Source organism: Periophthalmus magnuspinnatus, chromosome 14, assembly GCF_009829125.3.
Source record: "Periophthalmus magnuspinnatus isolate fPerMag1 chromosome 14, fPerMag1.2.pri, whole genome shotgun sequence".
NCBI lineage: Eukaryota > Metazoa > Chordata > Actinopteri > Gobiiformes > Gobiidae > Periophthalmus > Periophthalmus magnuspinnatus.
This window is the reverse complement of record NC_047139.1, coordinates 8,366,369-8,384,718: the sequence shown is the minus strand read 5'-3', so window position 1 is coordinate 8,384,718 and position 18,350 is coordinate 8,366,369. Positions and strand designations below refer to the sequence as shown.

General features: G+C 37.5%; 1 protein-coding gene across 1 annotated transcript; it reads left to right on the top strand.

Moving 5' to 3' along the window:
- The first annotated feature begins 17,137 nt into the window (after positions 1-17,137).
- On the top strand, positions 17,138-18,058 carry LOC129456801 (odorant receptor 131-2-like). Its single transcript, XM_055226696.1, has one exon. The coding sequence runs from the start codon at positions 17,138-17,140 to the stop codon at positions 18,056-18,058; it is 921 nt and encodes a 306-aa protein (XP_055082671.1).
- The last annotated feature ends 292 nt before the right edge of the window (positions 18,059-18,350 follow it).

Genomic DNA, 18,350 nt, shown 5'->3' with positions numbered 1-18,350 from the left:
CTTCCTTTTTCCCCTCATTTTGGAAATTGCTAATTTTAATTTTTTTCACTATAATTAAAAAGAATAGGTGAAACAAACGAGATAAACACTGTACTCCGAAGTGTAGGAGCATGTTTCCATCTGTTAAGTATTAGAGGCAGGCCTGTCTGCAGGGATGGAAAGAGCTCTCAAGCTTTTGTATTGACTGATCTCAAGTGACACAAAATCATGAAGCTCTGTAGTCTTCACCTGTGCACAGACAGCTCTAATGTGCTCCAGCCTTTTATTTTACCCCTGCCTCTGCCTTTTCAGTCAGATAACCACGCATATTACGAGAGAATGTGTTTACCAGCTGTGGCTTGCTGTTCTTTCTCAGTTTGGTTTATCCAGACACAAAGCAGACAACACATCCCACCATCACCATCTGTATGCATACACTATGGCCGGAGAAGGAGTCAAATAAGGACCACTTTACCTGAAGGGACCCTGAATGTGAACAACAATGTTGCTCTATCCATGTTAATCTTTCAACAAATAGATTTATGGCAAAGAAAATAGACTATAGATTACATGGTAAATTGTCAGCATCACAGCAGCTGTATTATCTATGTCAATATTGTGCTCATTCTACCGACTATAAACTTTTAAGATTTACTATGTATTATTATAAATGGACAAGACCTTTTTGCAGCCACTGACAGTTTTACATTGAACTTTATTTTTGTTGCACTCAAACTATTTTGGTATGACTAACATTATTTCCTTCCACTTCAATGTTTTTGGCAGTACCTTCTTATGGTTGTAACTACAGAATCCTGACTTTTTTTACTGTAATCATCCACATTTCATCATTTTATCTGCCAGGGATTGCCCTAAACGATTCACTGGGGAGTTGGATATCATTTACTTAAAAAAACTATAAATGTTCTGTTGATCCTATTGAGTTGCACATATGTGATTTTATGTGTCATCATAGAGTCTTGGCTTTATTTTGCAGATGTTGCAGTTGTCGAAATTGCTTGTGGAGGTTGCAGTGTGGCTCAGGAAACAGAGGGTGGCACCACTGACAGAAGAGCAAGGATTTTTGTAACCAAGACCTGATACACGGACCTCTCTTTGCTGTTGGTGAGAGATTTGTACATATTTTACACATCAAGTAGAGATTGTTGCGCGGATGATTACAATGTTGACTCTCAATACAATAACACTTTAACATGTTGCAAGTGAAAGTGCAAAGTACAGTAATTAAAAAACTATTGAGGCTTTAAGGCTGTTAGACTGGCACTTATAAGCCATACACAAACATTAAATTGTAGCCTAGTTTTGGGTTAGCAATTCTTATCTCTCTGTGACTGTGGACTCTGTCTCTTTTTAATTAAAATTTTAAAGCCTGGAATAACAGTTCAATCCAGTGAACGTAAATACAGCAACTTCAGTTATCTAATAAGGCTTACTATTCTAATATGTAGCATCTGCAGTAAACAGTGATTCAAATATCACACATGTTGGCTGTCTTAATGACATATAAATAATATTAATGTGAATATAACAAACCTTGATCCTTTGCTATTCACACAAACAGTCACGAAATCTTGAGTGAAACTACGTCAATCTCTGGAAGCACAGCGTTCGACGTACTATAGCAGAAGTATAAATATTACATTTATTTTTATCTAAATCTAAACACGTTAACATCTGTCATTTTGGGGCTCACTTCTTAAGTAATAGCCAAGTTTAAGGAGCAAATGCAATGTTTTGAATTCAACTCAGACTCCCAAACTCTGACCTAAATCAAGAACAGATGTTACTAATAGCTGGCCTGATTTTCAAACAGTTTTCTATCTATTTGAAAATGTGTCTTCTTATTTTGGGGAGGACTGTCTAATCACATCAGTCACGAGTCGTGTTTAAAAGGACTAATGTGTATTATTGGAGGAGGACTATACCAGGCTCTTGGTACACTGCCAGCAAGCACAGAAAATTATGATTAGTAGCATAAAAAAAGTAGCATAATGACACAATGACAAATACCATTCCTCTGAAAATATCCCTCATTCTTACCAATTATAATATGAGGCCAAAATGATGTCAGCTCCAGTCGACATGACATCAGCCCTCCACAAAAATAATCTCTTTTTTGTCATAATTTCTAAAACATCTGATTGGTTTTGTGTAGTTTTGGATGAACTGTGCCCTCAGACTGTCACTTTATCCAAAGGCGGTCTACCACCTGGCTCTACCTTTGGCCTCTATCTGTTAATCCCATATATCCAGATCTCGTGAAACTTGATTTTTGAGTGAAACAAATGCATTTTATTAAGACTCTGGACCTTTGTATGTGTGTGGGAGTGAGCAGAAGAAGAGAAACGATCCTAGCAGCAGCTCAGACATTTCCTGCATGGTCGAAAATATTTCCTACTGTATTGAAATTTAACACTTCTAAAATTCTCTCTGGCTGCAATAAGAGAGAGAAGACAGAGCTGGATTTGAGAAAAACAGACCAAAAACCGTTTAAAGTCCATCAAGGGAAGCAAGTATTAGTGGCACGCATTGGCAGATAGAGTTGAGAGTTTTCTGCTCATTTAAGTTATTTATTTGACATGGAAATACCTCACCTAAGCAGTTCACCTTTTACAATGTTTTTCTGAGCAGCCAAGATAAAACGTTTCCATTCAAACATTATTGCAAATCAAATTAATTTTTTACCCCTCATGAGATTTTGGGTGTAGTGTGCTCAGCTTTGTATCTTGAGTTTTTAAAGGTTATAGTTTAAAATCTCCATTATGTCCAGTCTTTAAAATGCCTTATACATGGTTAGAATACTCTCCTTGTCTGCCTTTAATCACAATACATAATTTGTGAATTCCATGCTTAAAATACGTGAGAAATGATAACAGCATCAAGCGTAGGAGTCATTAGAGTTAAACTACTTATACTTGTATGTAAGGAGCTGGTGCACAGGGCCACAGCAGCCACTAGGGAGCCCAAAAATGAAATATTAATGTCCCTTATTGCTTAAAGGGTCCATATTACACTATTTTATATATGTTTTTTTTATGTTATAATGTTGTTTCTTCATCAAAAACATACCTGGAGTTGTGTTTTGTTTCACTCACACATGTTTAACACACAAATCCAGCATATTTAAGCTGAGTTCTCTCAAAAAGAAAACATTTTGTTCCACCTTGTGATGTCATGTGGTAATACAGGAAGTGCTCCATTGTATTTTTAAATTCCACACACCTTCACTTGAATCATTTGGATCATTTCAGCCCTAGAATATCCAGTCTCTACTAAAAAAAGAGGTAACAGGTAGTTGTTAACTTGGAAACTACCGCTTCATGACATTACAAGGTGGAAGAGAGCGTTTTGAGCTTTTACGTAATATGGGACCTTTAAACCAAATGACCTTTCTGTTTGCTTTGGAAAGAGATATGCAGATGGTACATGCTTTAGGACTTTAGAACTGCAGTTTTGGCAAGTTAAAGCTCTCGAGACGATCCTATAGGTCCTCATAATGTTAGAAATGATCATGTCGACTAGTGCCCATAACTTAAAACCTCTGTAATTTTAGGTGTCAAGCTCTACAAGTGCAATAACCATTCTTTTAGCCCTTGCATTTTTAAACTTAAACCACCTTTTTATAATCGTGTGTGCTACCGTCTTGCATAATTACTTCAATTGTCCAAAGTTGAGTCAATACCACTAAATTAGAATTGAAAGCCTGGTTTTTGTAAGATCTTACGATTGAGTCACGCTCTGAATAGTTTCCGAAGAAGAGGACAAATGAGGTTAGAAACGCTGACAGCAGACAGAAGCAATTCCAGTTACAGAGAGAGCATTGAAAGGTTTAGGAAGTGCAGAATAAAGGGGCTTTAGGGGGGTCCCGGGGTAGCCCTGGGGGATAGGAGAATGTGAAGAAGGAAACCGGTAAGGACTGAGGCGACCCACAAAGAGAGGGTCAGGAGGGATCAGCGCAAATTCTGTAGGTGCAGTTTGGGGTGAAAGGTCACGTCACAGGCCAGAGATTTATGATAGTTGGTAATGAGTTTTTATAAGGTAATAAGCTACTTTAAATTGCTTTCTTATGAGTTAGCTCACAAGGCTTGGATGCAAACAAAGAGGTTGTGTTTTTTGTGTATTTTGGTTGAGTTGTTAGAAAAGAAACTCAAGGGAAATGGTTGTCAGTTATTTAATATTTAATAGATCACGTTTAACAGGTTTTGGAAGAAAATGTGAGAATTGGATTGCTATTTCAGTACGGGTTTTGACAAGCTTTAACAACTATACACTATATCCAAAGTCAAGAGGAACAAAACAATCCATAGGTCCATGTGGTGAGATTTTCTATAAGGGCTTTAATCAGAGTTTGAAGCATTTAACTTGAAATCTGCCTTGTAATTTGAGTTCAAGTCTTGGCACTGCAACATTTTTACTTCACCTATTTACTGTAGACTCCTTAGTTTTCTAGTGGAAAGAGAAATATGAATAACTTTGGCTGTATACAATTGTTGGGGTTGACTCCAAGATAAATGTCTGCTTCACAACTCTGGGGAAATAGAAATAAATCTTCATGAAATCCAGATCATCACTTACTTTTGTATTCTACCTACAGTTTTTTACCAAAAGGAATAAACACTTTGCCTGATTATTGCGTGTTTTTTTCAGATAGACCGAAGTATAGAAGTATTCCAAAAAAAAAAATGCATTCTACTTAACTGTAATACAGGCAATCCTCCTACATTTGAAATATTTAAACAACTTGTACATGATATCTCTCTTGTAGAGTAACAAACATATGCTTCAAAACATAGGATGGACCTATACAGTGATTTATGGGGGTGCCTTATTGACCTCTGACCTTTCAAATGTGGTAAGTCAAACTCCAGACCATAAATCAAAGTAATAATAAAGTAATGATTGTGAAGATCATAACAGTTATTACTATATAGACAATATAAACTGATAACAATTAATTATAATGAAAACTACTATAGCAGAAGTTTATAATGGAAGTAGAATGCACAAATAACATCGGATCTGGAGTGTGACTTGTTTTCAGATCAGTATCAGTGATGAATGTACGGTGGAGAGGGGGCAGATGGTGACAGAGAGCCATAGGAAAGGTGCAAATAGATAATTAATGTTTTTTTAATTTTTACTATTATTGTTGTTGTTATATTTTTTATTTCTTTTTTAAAATTGTATTTTTATTTATATGTGTGCATGTATATATATATGCATATATGGGGATGTATGTGTGTATGTATATATACTTTTTTTCTGTTCCTGTGCTTACCCAGTGCCCAGGGGTGAGGGGAGGGAGGGCTGTAAAATATTAAAATGCCTTAAAAGAATATGAATTTAAATAAAAGAAAAAAGTATACATTATTGTCTGCATAGGGGAATAAATCTTGTGAATTTGACCCATCCTTCAGTGCCGCTGGGGTCACCTGTCAGGAGCAGGCTTGGATACCGGTACTACTCTTTTGTGCCCTCAGTGATTAAATTGCTAAATTCCAAGGGTTCTTGAAGTTTTGCACTGTTGTTTTTATGTATATTGTTCCTATATTGTGCTTGGACTGACACACTGTGTGTTTGCGTGTATGCTGAATTGCTCGGAGTATGCTGCAAATGAATTGCCCTCTGGGATCAATAAAGTTTTCTGAATCTGAATCTGAACCTTAAATGGGACTGTTGTGCATGTGAGTAACTGTATGTGATCCAGTGTAGAAAAGAGTGTAGAGTTGCATAATTCTCTTTACACTTTGAGTGTGGTCCTATTCTTTGCCTGGCCTTTGTACCATTAACCAACTTGTGGTCACAAACTATGAAGAATCTTCCGATCAGTGTTGCTAAGTGTCAGAGTGCACAGCGTCTAGTGAATTACGTGGGCTCCTTTTCCTTTTAAAACTATTGACTTTAGCTGAAAAAGTGCTGATTTATTACGTTTCTCTCCACTTCACCTTCACAAGTTCCACATTCATTGGGACATTTCCAAAAGAACAAAGTTTGCAGCCACTGGCCTCTGGCTGAGTGTTTGGGGATTTGAGAGAATTGGCTGCCTTGGATCAAACTTGACAAGAGATGTTTTTTTTTTCCATGTTGAAGTTACAGTTTTACCTATTCATCACTGTAGTCCCTGGGTGCATTTTTGTTTAAAAGTGCTCCCAGTTTTGGCAGCACGACCTAAGGGACAATCTATGCTTTGGAGGATATAAAATAGTTTAAACAAGACAGCAGGAATATGAATAAAATACTGTCTGTAGCTTTAAATCTCAAACATACTGTAACATGATGATTGTAAAAGTGTAATTTTTTCCTTCTCCTATTTATGCTTGTAAAAAGTGGATCAAAAAAAGATCTGGTAGTTATAATATTAACAGGAACTTACGTTATATCTCAAACATAACTTGATTTTAAACCTTTTCTTGAATAAAAGTCTAATTTCCCCTCAAATTTATCTGGCTATGGTCATCCAAAAGAAAAAAAAATCATGCCCGGATACATATTGATTCTGAAACTAGCATTGAAACTACATACATTTTAAATTATTAGTACTGGAAAACACACATAAATAGGAGAAAATGTGAACTTTTCTGAACAGTTTGTGGAGTGGCATCAAAAATCTGTTTTTTTTTGTGTTGAAATGACTTTATATTGTTTATGGAAAGATGTTTTTTTATCATTGTGGTATTGAAATGAATATAGACTAACAAGCTTTTTCGTATAGAGTTTGAAATTTTTGCATTGCAGAAGGATTGATTGGAAAAAGTTTTGTAATACATTGTCTGATCGGGACAGCAGGAAGCTCAATACAACATGGTGTTCTTCAAAACCTAAAACATAACAACTTGGACAGCGGAAACATTTGTGGTTGCAACTTGATTTACCATCTTTTGCTGATTCAGAAGTTTTCTGGCAGAACAAAAAACACAGCCCTAGATTGATATAATGAAGACAGGATATGGTATGTTTTGCAGTCATGTTTAAAATGTTAAAACAGTGGAGCGCAGAGAATGAGTTGTAATGGTGCATGGGGTTGTAGTAGTTGTGTTATCTCAAAGGTAACAGGCCTGAGACGCCCGTCAGTCTGAGCTTTTGTCCAGCCGTGTGTTAATGCGTTTACCATCTTAGAAACACAGACCACAGCTGAAAGACAAAGATGTGTAGAAATGAGGGAGACAGAAGAGGAAACAGTCAAACTTTTACACTTAGAGGTGGGTAGTACTTTGATTAGTTTTCAAGCACCATGCATTTACTGCGTGAGAAGTCAAAATTACTAACTACAACCTTCTACCCGTATGAAATAAGCAATATGAGATAGAGATAAGGTATATTCAAAGGTATATTCTGTCCCTACGCATCTGTCTTTCATCCATCTTTCAACGCCACTGTGTCAACTAGGTCACAAATGGCAAAAGCTGCAATTATTTAATTGCTTTAATGTCCTCTGCTAACAAATTATCCTGTCTCACTGGAGTCATATGAAACCTAAAACTCTAAAAAACAGGATCAGACATGCATGGGATTATTGTATTAGTTAAATGTCCTGTATTGCACTACTTTCTGATGTTTCCTCATCGAAAACATCAGAATCAGAAACTTTTATTGCCATTGTCAGTGAACACAGCTCACAAACTAGGAGCTCGCAATGTAAAAATACAGAATAAGTACAAATAAAGTCAAAAAGATATGTTTGAAAATAAAATAAAATACTTAGAGATTGATATGTACAACAATATCATAACGACAACAGTGCAAACATGGCTTATTAAAGTGTCCAGTTTAGTGCAGATATTCTATTCTATTCCCATAAATCCTGCATATTTAGGCTGAGTTCTTTCCTCACACTGAAAAGAAAACACTCTGCTCCAACTTGTGATGTCACATGGTAATACAGGAAGTGCCCTGGAAATGCCGTCTGTACTGAACTAAAGGTAAAAGGTCGCTGTTGAGTAGCTGAAAACTACTGCTTGATGACATCACAAGGTGGAACAGAGCGTTTTAAGCTTTGGAGATGTTGACAGACTAATAAAAAATGGTTACTCAATCATGTGAATGAAACAAAACAGAACTCCAGGTCTGTTTTTGAGGAGGTAACAACATTCTGACATGGCATAAAGCTCACAAAGATTCAATTTTGTGCATTACAGCATGTTTAAAGGTGCACTATGTAACTTTTCTAGTGAAGGTTCAACCGCGTGCTAGTCTTTAAGGAGATGCTATTGCTCTGATTGGATAATTTCACAGTATGGCACAACGGACCCCCTCCAGAAAGTTGCATAGTGCACCATGGACTGAATCTTGATTTTGCTAAACTAAAAGCAGTCGCAATACAGTGTTTCTCAGAAAAATCCCATTAAGATATTTTTCCAAACCCGTTAAGCCCCAGTAATAGTATCTGGTTTCCTCCATGGTGTGAGATGGTTTGCCTGTAGATGCGGTAAGTTGTGTCGATGGAAAAGTTGAGCTGTTGGTCTGTTAAAAGCATAACCATCACAAGCTGCACTGATCTTTTGCCTCAGTCTCACTTCTGCGCTGTTCTTCTTCTGTATTTCATCTCTGTCATAGTTTGTTTATATTAAGCATGTGTCATTTGCAAAGTGCGAGAACTCCCACCGTCCACCAGCTGATCATACATTCAGTTTGGATTTAACATAAGATTTTTCCAATCGCTAAATTATGTTTGGACACTTTTAGACAACACTGATCACTCTGTCCAGCTCTGGGCTTGTTTCAAATTTTTCCATTCACGATTCAAAGCTGTTTATGTTGGATAAGTGTTTTCTACATGTTCTAGTCATAATTTAAGACATAATTTGCCTAATTTGTCTCCATTCCTCCTCCTTGAATGGACATTGTGAACATATATAATACAATAACTTTTCTGGTAGAGGGATTCACCACCTGTTTGTCTCCATGAAGATGTTATCTCTTTCTTTGCATGGATTGCTCCACAGAATAGCATTAAATGTATCTATATCAAGCTAAGTGAAAGGCCAGATATGTGGAGAGATGACTCTGCTCTCTGTATTTTTATCTTTTTGCAATAAAAGATAAGTTTAATGTCATATTATGGATCATTCCATGCAAAGATGTCTGTGTAATCCCTCAGTCGTCCAGGTATGATCCATGGCAAGAATTTCTGTCAGCTGGACAAATGTTTTGGAGTTAAGATGTTCAAAGAGACATCATTTGTCTCCTATTTATAACTCCATCCTCAGGCCTAAATCTAAACAGGGAAAAGAATAGTGATAACCAGGGCCAATGATTGCACGCATTAGGGGTCTGAACGATTATGCAAAATTTGATTCAGTTTACATTTAAGGTAGCTCAATAGACCGCGCTAACAAGCAGAAACTGTATACAAATAGTTGTTAGTTTCAGTGTAGTAGCTCCTCTCTTCAGATGGATATAAAGCAGTGTCCACCAGTAATTTAACCATAACTGAAGCAGCAAAACATCTTCACTCTAAAACTTTTGTCCAGTTGACAGTATTGAAAGTATTGAAGTTTTCTTTTATCATTCCATACAAAGCAATAACATCAAGAGACCTGAAAAGCTACGCAGTGTACCTTTACTGTAGTTTACCTTAAAACATGGTTAGACAGTGTACATCATTAGAACTGTAAATTTACTGCTGATGGTCCACTTTGCAGAAATGTTTAGGCTGCAGTCTGGCTCTTCTTTAAGTGCTGCAGAGGGATTTTGATGAATGCCAGGGCTTTTTTGTATGTTGCTGACAACCTTAGCTAAGCAATCAAGAGACAAGTACACGTTACTTCAATTTCGCTCGACCTTTGACATAAAAAATGAGTTGCTTGTTTCATGAGGTAAGCCAGATTTACAAGGTGTTTATAGTGAAAGTTTAATTTGCCAAGAAAGGCCATATTATAGACTGCTACAACCGCGCATGGCCTTATAGAAGAGCTATTGTGCTTGTAGTTATAATCTATGGCATCCGTATGTTATAATTTGCAATATTCTTCTAAAACGGCTTGACTTAAATGCCGTCACAACAAAGAACTGTGTAGCTGTCGGCTCCTCCTATGGATATCTGCAGATCACACTCGGAAGTAGCAGATTTTTTGTCATTTGTACCAAAATTATTCTGCAGTGCTGCTGAATCCTATGCATATTATTGAGTAAGAAAATAACATTGAAGAACGAAGTAAGTACAGAGCAATGGGCGGATGCCAGTGCTGGAGAAACAGGGATTCATTGGCAATATGACATCTTTGAAATAAACGATTAAAAATTGCTCAAACTTGCACAAATCACTCCAAAAACAACTTCAAGAAGGGAAATGAGAAGGAGAAACAACTAAAACATGGTTCAAAGCTCTTAAAAGTCCATTTTGCGTAATAGGTCTGCTTTAAGAAATGTAAATTTGTGATTTTCCGGACATATATGGATCATAACTTGCCTTTTCTGACAGTTGTGGGAGTTGGATTGTTGGTTTGGGCCTTCAGGGGTCAAAGGTAGAAGTCTATCCCAGCAACTATGGGTCTCAAGTGGGCTGACACAGGCAGACAAACATTTATTCTCACTCACTCGAGACCAATTCAGCCAACACTCGCATATTTTAAAATGAGGAATACTACCAGGAACCTGTAGTTTTATGATTATTGTGAGAAAAAAAACAAAAAAACTTGATTTTCAGACCTGCATGATAAGAAAGCTTCATTCATTATAAATAACTTTTTTGAAATATTCCTGATTTGGAAAGAATACATCACTAATTTTTCTCCCCTGTGCCCTCGATAATCTTCACGCCTAAAAATTCATCTCTCAATGCCAGAATCTTGAAATCTAAAGCCATAGTTTGACATAGTGACAGAAAATGGAAAGATCAACACATGAGCTTAATTTACTGAGCTATATTATTCACAAAATCTAACTTGTTCCATTGGTGCTTTTGGATGTGTTTCTGTATTTTTTACCAGCTGTCACCCATCTGTGAACACATGTGAAACTGAGCAAAGAGACAGGAGAGCTCAGCTGAAAGACTTAGGTCTGACTCATTCTCTTGTTAAATGAAGGTCAATGGAGGTCAACTACTGCACTCTACCACAGGGACCTAGGAGTTGTCTTGAGGAACTGCTACTTTTTTGATAATTTCATGAAGTTAAGTTTCCAATATTGGCATTTTAAATATTCCATGACACTTTTTGATGATGCATTGCTTGCTGTTGAAACAGTCAATGCGGTCATTTTGTGGCTTCTATGGAGAAAGTAGATGTAGTTATGTAACAGAGATGACAGCTTGTCCCAGTTAGAGCTGCTCGATTATGGCAAGAATTATAATTATGATTATTTGTTCAAATGAGAATCTAGTTTTCACACTTTGATTAGTATTTGGCTATAGATCTTTTCAAAATTCTAACAATATTGATTTTATTGTATCAGTCTTACATATTATTGGCCTATAGAATGTTGTGATCCAGCAAGTGAGTAGCGATATTGTTTGAATGTCAATGGTGAGCAATGATATTTTGTCCCAGAAGAGTCGCTTTATTGTTTCTGGTGCCCGGACAACCTCCTCTGCTTCATGCTGAGTTTAGCACTCAGTGGCGATAGTGTATGAATGTCAATGTGAGCAATGATATTTAGAGCATTATGTATATATATATATATATATATATATATATATATATATATATATATATATATATATATATATATATATATATATATATATATATATATATATATATATATATATATATATATATAATTTTATTTTTCTTATGTGTTGCATTTAATTCTACACATTTATCAATTTGGAATGACTCTTCCTGAAAGTGACAGCGTCAGAACAGTGGAACAAGCCAAAAATTTCAGCTTTTATTTCATCCAGTTGAGAGAAAAGCACAGACATCTTCCCTGTCCACAAATGCACAAAGCACTTAACCTTGTGCACATTTTTCATTAACAAAATAGACTGTATTTCTCCAATATTGGCTGATGTGCGTCTGTTGGCATTGCCAGGTTTGTTTTGGTTCACTTGGGCTTCCACACAAACCTCAATCCTGCTCTGTCATTGGCAGGACGTCAGCTGCTGGGCGAATTTGAACCTTAAAGTGGGAGTATCTCAAGATGGATTCTCATGTGAACTCATTCTCATTGTGAACTCACAAATATTGTGAGAATCCATCTTGCTGTTCAATATTAAAAATATTAAAAAGGATATGGAGCATACAAACCTTTTATGTTTTTAATAAATATTTTCAAAATTAAAACTGTGATCAATCTATATGAGGATTGAGGAAAAATTGGATGAATTCACGCAGCCCAACTTGAGAGCTGTAAGGCTAAGTCAAAGTACAAGTCTTTAGTCTCTTACCTTAGTCACACAATCGAAAGTGTTAAATATGAGCACCTACTGTTCAGATTTTTGTGGTGAGTTTTCAATTGACAGTTTGGGTGTGGAAGGAGCTGCATTCATGTCTAGTGCAAAGCCAAAACACATGGAAGGCCTGGAGAAGTGGATCGCAGTATCGTCTTTTGCCCCAAATCACCAGAAATGCCTACACTCTATTATTTGACCACAAGGCCGCGGCTAATTGCTTCAGTGTGTGCACTCTGCGAGACGGCAGCGGTCGGGAAAACTGAGCAGCTGACGTGTCCTGTTGTATTTGATATGGCACCGAGTTCTCCAGCGCTGCAGTTTTAGCTAGGCCGTTGACCCCAGACGCAAAGAAAATAACAATGAATTTTCCTTGACTTCAGGAGTTCAAGGTTTGGAGAGCAGGAGGGAAAGTGGCAGCTCTGAATTTGAGCTGAAATCAATGTGAAAATGTAGGTTTGATTCCAGCAGAGGAAGTGTGAGGCTTGTAAAAGAATTGACTTTTGGGGCAATGTTTTTGAATTTACCACAAGATGAGGGAGTTTAGATCTTTAGACTTTTACAGTGCAACTACAGTGGTTTGTAGATTTTTTATTGTGACACATATGGGTTCTGTTGTTCAATTGGAAAAGCATATACTGCACCTCTTAAGCTTCTCAACCAGGGCTATGGGGACCTGGGGGTATGTGAGCACATGCCACGAGGTACTTTTTATTGGATAGTATTTGAAGACTAAATGTTCCCTGCAGTAGATTTTACTTTCTTAATAATGCTAGGATCACTTTGGCAAAATATAAAACAGTAGGGGCCATAGAGACAGACAACTGTTAAGGGGCACTCAGGACAAAAAAGGTTGGGATTCAGGAACTACTAATTATCGATGGCCTTCACTGTTAAAGGTTACACATTTGCCCTTTTTCTTTGAGTAGTGTGAGCTGGCACACTTTCTATTAAACAGCTGCAATCATAGCAACCACCCAGTTACAGTTATTTGTTTCCTAATAATATTTGAATAAATATTGGTGTAGGTGTCCATTGCATTTACATAATAAACTAATACAAATAATGGAAATGCCGTTCTGGACAATGTCAGAACCACTTTAGGAGAGCAGCAGTTTAGACATTTGTGTATTTAAATGACCTTAATGTATGTATTTAGTGGTGTTTGGATGGGTAGTAGGGGTAGGGTCACCAGATGTCCCTATTTATCGGGGAAAATGAGCAGAAAATAAAAATATGTACTCAATTGCGCTGACTGAAGTCTCTCAGATTATACCGAGTCACAAGATATATGAATAAGTCCTGAATCGCCCGAGTGCATAATAGTATCTTCATTATGTGCTCTTTTCACAGTTTCATTATTACCAAACACTCCAACTCGGCTGTGTCCCAGTTTTTGATTTTGAAATCTGGTCACTCTAAGTAGGGGGTGACTGGCAGCGCACTTTTGTCTGACCCAGGGCAGTAGCTTACTCTCAAAGTGACTGAGGAGTGTCCCAAAAGCACGAGATAATGCATTCTTATTATGCCTCATGTCTGTAAATAAACGACTGTTATGTCTGAATACATAGACAGGACTATCTTTAGAAACTCAAGACATGACGACTAGACCTCCAAAATAACCTATAGCTTAATGAACAGCAGCAGCACTGGAAAAACGCCTTTAAATGTTATGTTGTCTGAAACATGCTCCACCACAACTCCCTGTGCAGCCCACTCTTAAAGACATAATAGACTCTTTATATGCCAGCGCCACATTAAAGCAGCCTATAACGAGCCTTATGCAATATTCTGTCATGTTCAATCACAATAGGAAACCGGGAAAAGCCTCAAAAAATTTAAACTCTAGTTAGGAAGCTTTTAGATCTTCATCTATTGCCACATGCAGTTACACCCTCAAGCTAAACATATGTAAAACAGACACGGCCAAAGAGCCTATATACTTTTACTAATGTTATTGTGTCCTTCATTAATATGGCCTTGGCAAAGAAGAACAAAGAACACAATAAAAAATCACCACATATAAATTTAAAGATGAAGTTCTACATGTGTTTGTAAGTTTTTAGAGTATGCTTTAATTGGTTACTGGTTGCTTCTCAGTCAAGAAATCTATGTACCGTTGTTGTGTCCTTGAGCAAGACACTTCCTCCCACTCGCTTTAGGGTGTGTGCCTCTTTGCTGTAGGAAAAGAATTCATTGTACAAGTTTGATCTTTCCTTTTGAAAACGTGTTTACTCTATAGTCTATAATTCATCCTTGTTGTTTCAGGATGTTCTCTGAAGACTCATTAAACCTTATCTAAAATGCAACTAAGATTCACAACATCAAATATTAATGCCAATGTAAACAGAAAAACAAGCCCATCTCCAGAGCCCAAATCCACAAAGACCAAAGTTTGTTTTTTCACAGTTGTTTGTGACTCGTAGGAGAAGGTCTCTGGATACAATTTTTCCAAAAATGAAGATTCACTTTGCCAAACTTCAGGATAGACTTAGTATTTAGTGGGTTTTCTTTTGTATATTCTTATAGGCCAGACACAGGCCTTCAGCAAGTCCAGAGTCATATCTCTCTGTATTTTGTGTACAGAGAAATGTCAGTCTCTCTTCGTTGTGCCTTGAACCAGGCTCAAACATGTCTGTGCAGTCAAATTCAAAGAAGACCATTTGTATGTTTCAAATGTCTGCTTTGCCTAAATAAAAGATTCTTATGGTAAGTCAGAGTGCCTCCATTCTCCCTCTGTTTCTTTCTAGCGTTACTCACCTCCTGGATCCACGAAGACCACCTGTGCTACTTTTATTTGACCCAGTAATGCACTCATCCCACATGTTCTTTTCTGTGCAATCACATTTGTTTATTTCAGCAACGCAGATGAAATCAACAAGATAATTGCTCACCCATCATTTACAACAACATTAAATTTCTCTCACCTCATATTAACAGAGTTCAGTGCTTCACTCATTGATTTAGCAGAAATCTGTGATGTTTTTCAGTCCTCTGTATTTCTTTTCTTTTTTCCTCATTAGAAGCCATATTTGTTCTGCTTATGGACAGACCATGCGTGTCCCTGAGTGTCTAAACCACCTGTCAATCACACCCCTCTGAACTCTGGGAGATTCACTGGTGACCAGACTCACATCTTTGTAAAGGATTTGAGAAGTGTCTATTCTGAATTCCAGGCAACTCCTGTCAACATCAAATAAGCACATTTACAAATAAGCACAATTAAGCAAAGGCCCCTGAGATGACTGCTGTTATTAGGTATTGGACTGAACATCTATGAAGTTATGACTTATTAAAATAGTTCTATTGTTTTTGTTTAATAAAAAGATAATTGTGATTTGGTACTAAGTAAAAGTAATGAAAAAGTAGTACATGTTCGATAAAGTGAGTTCCAGTTTTAAGAACCCTCAAAATATATTCTTTTTTATTCATATTTTCTTCATGTCTTTTAGTATTTCGGTTTGGGGGGGGGCAACATATATCAATATGCAACATATTTTGCCTTATAGCAATGAAAAGTAGAACACACTTTTACTAAATGTGAGAGGTGGAGTCTGAGGAGATGAATCGAGGAACATTGTGGTCCTCTGAGAGTTGTCTGCTCCGATATCAGCTCAAAGAGAGAGGGGTTTCAGAAGAGCAGACAGGACTGAACAGGGGTAGACAGGAGCAGACAGGAGCAGACAGGAGCAGACAGGAGCAGACAGGAGCGCCACATACATTCTGCATCAACTAAATACAAGATTCTGGCACGTTTTTAAGCCCAAGCGCAAGCATCATATTTTGGGAACATACATTTTTTGCTATCCCCAGTTTTATGCTGAAATATTATTTATTGTTTATTATTATTATTATTATTATTAGTTTTTCGCATTTTTTTTTTACATACAACTAGTTGCCCTAATATAATTTTGAATATCAGTTATTTCCTAGGTAGATCCTGTCTTTCTTGTTTGTTTTGGGGTTGTATTTTTGTTCTTTTTTAGTAGTTTACTTGCTAATGATTATGATTATGACACAATGTGAGTTTATCCTTGATGTAGTTTGTGGTTTGATTCTGCTTTTGTTGTGAAAAAACGAGCATACCCATTTAATCTTGAAATTGTAAATTTATAATTGGAATATATATGAATATTGTATTATGTTTGTATTTATGTTTCTCACATTGAATTCTAACACTGTGTTTGCAGAGATTTATTTCTTTGACCTAACTTAGGCCTGTGAGCAATTTGTCTGTTTGGCATATTCATAGTGTATTTTACAGTGACACTTGTTAGGGTTAGGTTAGTCTTTTTTGTTGAAGATGGGGAGAGTGAGTATTTTGTGTCTAGTATTTGCTTTTTTCATGAGATATAACCCAAAGTAAAATCCACATAACGTCTTTCCTAATTCCAACAAACAAATAGACTGTCAGGTGTTATGAATTAACCTGGGTTATAAACTCAGTGATACCCGCATCAGATTACAGAATACTATTCAAATAAACTATAAGTAAATAAATAAATGTTAAATGTTAAATCAAAAATCCTATATAGGTTAGATACCATTTTGAAAGATACCAGAAGAGAAAATCCACATTTATTGAACCTGATTCTTGTTTGATATTGACTCCTTACTTTTGATCAGGTATGTATGACTGAAATACATTACCACTTAACGATTGACAAAATCACTTTGTTTATTCTGTAGAGAAGATGTTGAATTTTCTGTAATTTTTTGTTTTGTTGATGTGTGATGTTAAAGTCTGAACTATCTGAACAGCGTAATTGTGGTGGGTATGTGTTTTAATCTGACCTGAACATAAGAATGAGTAACAGTTCTGGAGTGGACGAGGCGCAGTACATGTCCAAGGAAGAGCGTGTGATTTTCGCTATCTTCGTAATTTTTCCATGTGTGGTGTGTTTGTTTGTGAATGGCCTGTTGTTGTGGACTCTGCTCTCTAAGGCGATCTTGAGGGAGACCCCTCGATACTGTCTCCTGTTTAACCTGCTGTTGTCCGACACACTGCACATGTCCCTCAGTCAGATGCTTTACATGTTGGCTACCAGTCGCACCCATCTGTATTTTCCTGTGTGTGCCCTCCTTACACTCATTACTGATGTGTCCAATGAGGTGTCACCACTCACCGTGGTGGCCATGTCTCTGGAGCGATACGTGGCAGTGTGCTTTCCGCTTCACCACGCGACTCTGCTCGGTGGGCGCAGGGCCTCAGTGGTTGCGGTGCTGCTTTGGGCCCTGTGCCTCCTAAACTTAGTGGTACGAGTGGGGCTCTTGATGCAGTTTCCCTTCCACACACTGGACACTCTGATGATGAATGATTACTGCAGCAGTCTGGTTATCAGAATCGCGCCTCTGTCCACAGCCTATGACCAAGGCTACAGTGCCTTCCTGTTCGTCTCCTCTGCAGTGGTCATCTTGTGGTCTTATGTGATGGTGATGATGGCAGCACGCAGATGTGCCTCTGAGAAGAGTGTGAAAGCACGAAACACGCTTCTCCTGCACCTGTTTCAGCTGGTGCTCAGCCTGTCAGCCACGATCTACCTGCCTCTGCTGGTGGGCCTGGCCCGGCTCATGGCCCTGCCTCGGCTCACGTATGTGCGGATCCAGAATGTCCTCTATGTGCTCCTCATGACACTGCCCCGTGCCCTGAGTGTGCTCATCTATGGCATCAAAGACCAGACCATGAAGTCCACAATGCTCGCAATTATTTTCTGCAAAAAACAATAAACTCCAGCTGTGTCCAGCAGGGGGAGTAGAGAGGAGATTGGTGCCTTGATGCAAATTGCATTGCATGTTTTGTCAGTGATGCATTACAATTTGTCCACAACTGTGCATCCAGTTATTACATTACATTATAAGGGCCTGGGGTAATTTTGAAAGGCTGACTTCGACTTCAGTTGTCTCCTGTCATTAGCAGACGACGTCCCTTATTGTGGTTCACTAGGTGCCAAAAGTGTTTCATCTCATTTAAAAGGGCTTTGTGATCCTTTCCTTTCAGATTTCATTACAAAATACTGTT